Source organism: Anabas testudineus, chromosome 14, assembly GCF_900324465.2.
Source record: "Anabas testudineus chromosome 14, fAnaTes1.2, whole genome shotgun sequence".
Lineage (NCBI taxonomy): Eukaryota > Metazoa > Chordata > Actinopteri > Anabantiformes > Anabantidae > Anabas > Anabas testudineus.
In genome coordinates, this window is record NC_046623.1 from 4,523,199 (window position 1) to 4,529,853 (window position 6,655).

General features: G+C 47.3%; 1 protein-coding gene across 1 annotated transcript; it reads left to right on the plus strand.

The window, feature by feature from the left end:
- Nucleotides 1–1,792: 1,792 nt before the first annotated feature.
- On the plus strand, nt 1,793–4,694 carry hspb1 (heat shock protein, alpha-crystallin-related, 1). Its single transcript, XM_026370189.1, has 3 exons — nt 1,793–2,277; nt 3,474–3,537; nt 4,009–4,694. Exons 1-3 carry the CDS (start codon nt 1,887–1,889, stop codon nt 4,163–4,165), a joined length of 612 nt encoding a protein of 203 aa, XP_026225974.1. The 5' UTR covers nt 1,793–1,886; the 3' UTR covers nt 4,166–4,694.
- The last annotated feature ends 1,961 nt before the right edge of the window (nt 4,695–6,655 follow it).

Sequence of the window (6,655 nt, forward strand, 5' to 3'; positions counted from 1 at the left end):
CAGCTATTTATGGGTCGACTCTATTTATTCCTTTATTTATTTCCTTATTTATTATGAATTTATTTATCATGTTTGAAATGAGCTGTAAGGCAGTCGGAACATGCTTTAAAGGTGAGATTGCTGCATTCCCGTTCGAACACTTGATATGTCACATTTTCACTTTGTAATGGTGGCGAAGGCTTGTAGCAGTGTGTAGAGTCACTGCAGTGTTTTTAAGATGCTCTGATTTTAGCCAGTGGGACTTAGTTGTTGCCCACAGCTACCCCTACGACTGCCCATCATGGCATTCTGTCCTATTGTAATGGTTTGTGTTAACACACTGTGGCTCTGTTTGGACTAAAGAGCGAGTGATCGGCCTTGAACCATGACCAAATCATCCCTGTGTGTTTCCAACCACCACTGGTTACCATCTTCAAAACGCAGGCTGTACAGTGTGTGATGTAAGCTACCATAGCAGGGTCAAGGACAGGCTCTATTATGCCTCCCCTTGTCTCTATCTTCAGTAGTAGACTAAGCAAACTGGCGATACAATCAGGGATCACCCTAAGTCTTCCTTACCATTCGTCCAGTCTCATGTCGCTCACACAGTGTTGCATTCCCAGTGTAACCAGACTTAACCCAACTATGTTACTCTGCAAACTTGTTGATTTATTCCAAGTATAGCATTGCCCCTTTGGTTCTAGTCATTCTTTGTAATGTACAAGTTATTATACCTGACAATAAACAGAAACAAATGTGGAAAGGATGATACCATTGTGTTTTGTTAATTTCCCAAACATTAGATGCAGTTGAAGTCTCAGTACTACTGCCACTACTACATGTATTTACCTACAGATGGCACCGATGAGGACTGATCACTTCTTGTCACTCATGGCTGATAACTTGAAACCTCACAAAATGAACTGGAATGTTCTCCAGCTCTTTTGTAACACAGTGTCCACTCGCAGCTGTTAGAGCGGGACTTAGTGGAGCGTTATTGGAACACCGTGTATTCAGGCTATGGGCCTGTATAATAAAATCTTTCACGAATTAAATAAAAGCAAACGAAAAAAAAAAAAGAAATAAGACGGTGAGGAAAAATGTAGAAAATGAAAATAAGCGCAGGGTGACGAGGTGCAGGAGCCTTTCTCAAAACACCAGTGAGAGGTTGATGGGAACACATCTGTGACGCTGGCAATAAAAGAAGAGAAACCACAGATTATTCATTTCTCAGTGGTGACATTAATCACAGGGAGGTGGCTGAAAACGTCACAGACACTGATCTGATGTCATTCAATTGTAAATAGTTTGTGCTGGATGTTGTGTACACCAAGAAGTGGTTCAGCTCTGTAAATACCTTCTGTTTGTTTGTCTGTTTGTTTGTTTGTTTGTTTTGCTTTGTTTGTGCGAGTGGACGTTCATTTGTCACATGACATTCAACTTCTCATTTCACGTGAGGCTGCGTAACGGCACGGCACTGTATCACATCACGGCCTCTATAGAGCCATATTAGCATGTTAGACTCTCTGTCAGGTTGACTTCCAGCAAGCTCCCAGATTCTTCTGGTTCTTTGTGACGTCCACAGTGAGGAGGGGCGCATTACACACAGCATGAGGGAAGGAGGTCTAACGGTGCACTGGGCAGCTGTACTGGGGACGGCCTTCCTGTTGGATTCCAATCCTGTGCTCTGTCTGCTACAAATAGACATTCTGGTGCTTTCCATAAATGAGCTGGGGGTGTGAGCTAAGGGGCACTGAGTCAGAAGGGAGGGCTCTGTTGACAGGGGTGGTGTCAGCGTATATAAAAGATCTCAGCTGAGAGGCACCCAGCACGTTTGGAAAATCTTTTTCTGCAGCCAGCAGGTGTCCACTATAGCAACGCTCCTCTGCCACCTCAACACAGCAGCCATGGCCGAGAGACGTATTCCCTTCACCCTGCTCCGCACCCCGAGCTGGGACCCATTCCGTGACTGGCACCAGAGCAGCCGCATCTTCGACCAGGCCTTCGGCATGCCGGCCATGCCAGAGGACTTTCCCACATTCCCCACCACCCACTGGCCTGGGTACATGAGGCCTTCCTTCTTTGCCCCAGAAATGGGCGCCATTGCGCCCCACACCCCCATGCTGTATCCAAATCCCATGATGACCCAGCAGGCTCGTGCCCTGTCCCGCCAGATGAGCAGCGGGATGTCAGAGATCAAGCAGACGCCAGAAAACTGGAAGGTGTCCTTGGATGTCAACCACTTCTCGCCTGAGGAGCTGGTGGTGAAGACCAAGGATGGTGTGGTGGAAATCAGTGGTGAGTCATCACTTCTCCTTCACTGATCCCATTTGGGCTGCACTCTCAATTAATGCATGCTGATCTAACCTCACAGATTCAAAGCAGAGGTGATGGAGACTATTTCTAATTACCCATCCAAAATGTGTTGATGCACGGGGGCAGAGACACAACAGCGTGTTGTGTGTTTAGGTTCAGAGAAACTACTGGAATATAGAACAAAGAGATAAAAAGACAGGGAAACATTCAAGGTCAAGCAAAAGGCAGCTGCATAATATGTTACGTAATATGGTGAGACACAATACTGAGTTCCAGTACACTGGAGGGCGGGGGCTGTTGGATGCACGCCTGCTAGATGAGCAGAACAACAAACGACTGAACATGTGGGAGTCGACTCACAGACAAACACAGTTCAACTGTGCAAACCCGAAAAAGCTGCTGCACGGACCTCATAAGAACTTCTCTGCATCCGTGGGCTCCCTTGTGTCTGAGTCCCCCTCAGCCTCTTTGGCTGATGTTTCATAAAGAATCCCATTCTTTAGCCCAGTGTGTCTGCTACTTTAAAAGGACTGCTGGATGTTGTCCAGGTCCGTGTTCTCCGGCCTGAATATGGTGAGACTGGACGCTCAGGAACAACAGGGATAAACAGAGCAGGGGACTGAGTGCAAGTGGAATTTGCCACCTTGTGTGTCACCAGAGAACGAGGATGCGTTTGAGAGAGACGTCAAGGGCCTCACCCAGGACTTGTGAATACACACAACGGAATTCAACCTCTCTTTACGCCACAGACAGCTCCTCTGCCATCTTCATGCATATTCAAAACGTGGTCCGCTTGGCCCCCGGTCGGACACCGGCCGTGTCGTCCTGTTGAAAAGAGGACAGCTCCCAGAGGAGAGCGACCTTTATCAGGCCGTTGTCATAACAAACATATCACTGTAGCGCCAGGCATCTCAGGAGAGAGGGGCAGACTGCAGGCTGTAACACAGCATTAGACAATCAGAGGTAGTTAAGGGAAATATGTTTTTAATGTTATCTCTGCTCACCTGTACATAACCCGACAGCCTTTATTTAAAGGAAGTGGGTACAAGTGCTCCATCCCTCATCACATTCATGTCTATTTCTAATGCATTTTACATATACACACTGTGGATAACTGGTGCACACGCAATGTGACCTTTTACTTGGAATTACAGTTTAGAGGATGTTGTTGTCCACAGGCAAACACGAGGAGAGGAAAGACGAGCACGGTTTCGTGTCCAGATGCTTCACCAGGAAATACACGTAAGTACAGCAGCTCATCGTTAGAGCAACAGTGAATGAGGATTGAATGAGGATTAAATCGAATCCAAATGAGTTTCATCATCTATCAATAAGTAAAGTACGGCATGTGGTTGAGATAACAGGATGCTCCATGCGATGCAATATGTCAACAACCATTTTCAAAAAGACTTTGTTGTGGTCGTTTGATGGCATACTCGCTCTAAATTCAGCTTCCCATGATTCATGATGCTTTGCAGCCTGGAGTCTCATTGGTTGTAGCCTGGTCCGTCCGGCAGAGGGCCGGCTGCCGGGCTGCTGAAAGCTGAATTTCATGCTCTGAAAAGCAGCAGCAGCAGCCTCCAAGTGTTCATCCTCCCTCTGTCTGAGTTTTACTCTGGGCTCTGCTGCCATCCAGAGGCCACAGCACACACTGGAGATCCTGTTCAAACAGAGGAAACACAACCTAACCCTGTTAAATTTCTTTCCCACCAGTCTCCCTCCAGCAGCCAACATCGAGAAGGTGACTTCCTCCCTGTCTCCCGAGGGGTTGCTGACTGTTGAGGCTCCTCTGATCAAACCGGCCATCGAGTCCTCGGAGACCACGATACCTGTAAACGTGGCCGACAAAGGTGGCGTGGTGAAGAAGTAGGAGGACGACAGCCACACATTCAGATGAACACTTTATTCCTACAGACTGCTTGTAGAAAGATGAGGAAGCAGATTACGGCTCTGGCTGAAGCAGGCTTGTTCACACACACTAGAGAGAGGTGGTGTTTCAATCTCTCATCTGTAAACACATCTGCACCAGTGCCACATACAGTAGCCTGCCTGCTCTCTGTGCTGTAATTACACTTCATCTGAACATAGGAAATCTCAGCTTAGCCCCGCTTACAGCTTCTTCACACACACACACACACACACACACACACACCTCTCTCGCTCATGCTGCCTTCACAGACGCACTAAAGAACAGTAAAGTAGACTGTAATAGCAGTGATCTTGCAAATGAAGGACTCGAGGTCCCAGGAGAGTGTACACACCACCGCTCTGTGTGCAGAATAACGCCTGTTAGCGATCACGCTGTGGTCTCCCTGCACTGGAAATAGGTTTCTTCTGTAGTCGCCTTTAGAAACAAACTATTCAGCCGTGCAAACAGAGAATAAAGAACAAACAACATATGGAGTCTGCTTCTCTGTTGTTTATTTGCATGCTAGTGGCATGACATCAGTGGTTTCCCTCTTTTTGAAAGAAGCACCGTGAAGCAATGTGTGTGTGTGTGTGTGTGTGTGTGTGTGTGTGTGTGTGTGTGTGTGTGTGTGTGTGTGTGTGAGTAAGACTGAAAACAGGAAGGTGAGTGGGAATGCTCGGCTCCTCAATGTTGCAGTATCTCATGCTAAATTATACATCTGATGATCGCTGGAGCAAAAGAGAGCAAGTGAGACATAAGAGCCTCAGAAGAGATGGAGGCAGCTCGTGCCCAGCAAGACGCTCCATCGCTGCTGCACAAACATTAGGACAGGTCCTGTGCACTATGTACGGTTTCATAGAGCCACTTATATCAAATTGACAAGCATATAGGCATTCGTTATTGAGAGGTTGTCCCACATTCTGTGTTACAACGCTGCATAATATCTGCTGCACAGGCTGCACGTCATGATGAAGCTACTGGACAAGAAGCAGGTTAAACACTGCGTCTAAATGTGTCACTGTGAAAAGCACAGAGACTAAGTAACATTGAATAATTGCAGCTTTAGGAAAATGGAGAGGCCTGTGGAGTGAGTCTGCTATTTCAGAGTTTCCCTCTGCAGCGTGGCTGACGCTCTGCAGGAACTCTGGTTCTCCTCACTGTCGGGACGCCTTAACAAGACTTACATAACTGCGATTGCACTGATTCGGTTTTTATGTGTCCTTTCATTCAACGTTCACCTGAATCAAACTGCTGAGATGTGGATTAACAAGGGAAGTTGACAGTAACTAACTAAGCTGCACGTTCTCACATGGTGTGGTTGTGTAGTAAGACACGTGGTTGTGACTGAAGTAGAGGATCTAGGTCGGCGGCTGCAGTAGAAACGTTAAGTCGAGGGGCTCTCTTGTGATCAATACCCCGCTCAGCAGCGTGGATGCAACAGTGACACCCCCCCCCCTCCCCCCCCCTCACTGTGGGGTGAAGCGATGAAGCAGCCTCACAGCTGATGACGGACTGAGTGGCTGGCTGCTGTCATCACTTCCTTTTTCTTCCTCCCCATCAACTTCTAGTCATTCATGTTGCACGCCAGCCCACTAATGCACGCACTAACTCTACTCTTGACTCCAAAGCTGCAGGGGAAATCTATTTATAGAGCGCTGCGCTATGCACTGAGCCTCCAGCATGTTGTATAGTTACACAGGGTTGGACGTGAGCTGGTGGAGGGTCTTCTTTCTAAGCTTCCAGACCTGCAGGGACTATATATAGGCTGTTGATCTGCTATCATTAGCTAAACTCTGACTCTAATACACACATATAGAAGTTCAGTGTGCACATTAAATGCATTTGCACTGTACATATGTAGAGTCATGTACAATCATATATGCTACACGGTGAGCTTGGTGGAAGCTACCATTCACAGGAGCCAGGCAGACAGTGACGAGGCGGCCCTCTCTAAACCACTCAGTATTTCAACCTTTCCTCTTCCATGAGTCACCACTTCCTTCCGTTTTAATGCAGGCCTAAATTATTCATTCCAATCCCCATCAATTCAGGAGTTATCCAGCCCATAAAGCAGCGAAGTGCCTTTTAGCTACCACCATGCTGACTGGACTTCTTCTCCTCAGCTCTCTCCATCCTTCCCGCACTCAGGCTGACGGTGGGTGAGTGTACCTGTGTTGTCACGGGATCAGACCGTGTGCAGGATCTGGATGTTCATATCTGCACGCTGTACTCGTGGTCGTGATTCAACTTATTGCTTCTTATCTCATTTCAACCAGTAAATATGAGCCCTGTGTCCACAGACAGGTGGTTTGAGAGGTGTAATCTGCAGCAACAAGGCGTCTCTATCTTTCAGATGTAGCACTCGACCACTGATTTCCCACGATGCACTGTGCTCATTGATAGTAATTGCGATAAGCTCTTACTACAGCAGGACCAGGGAGCAAAGTCCAA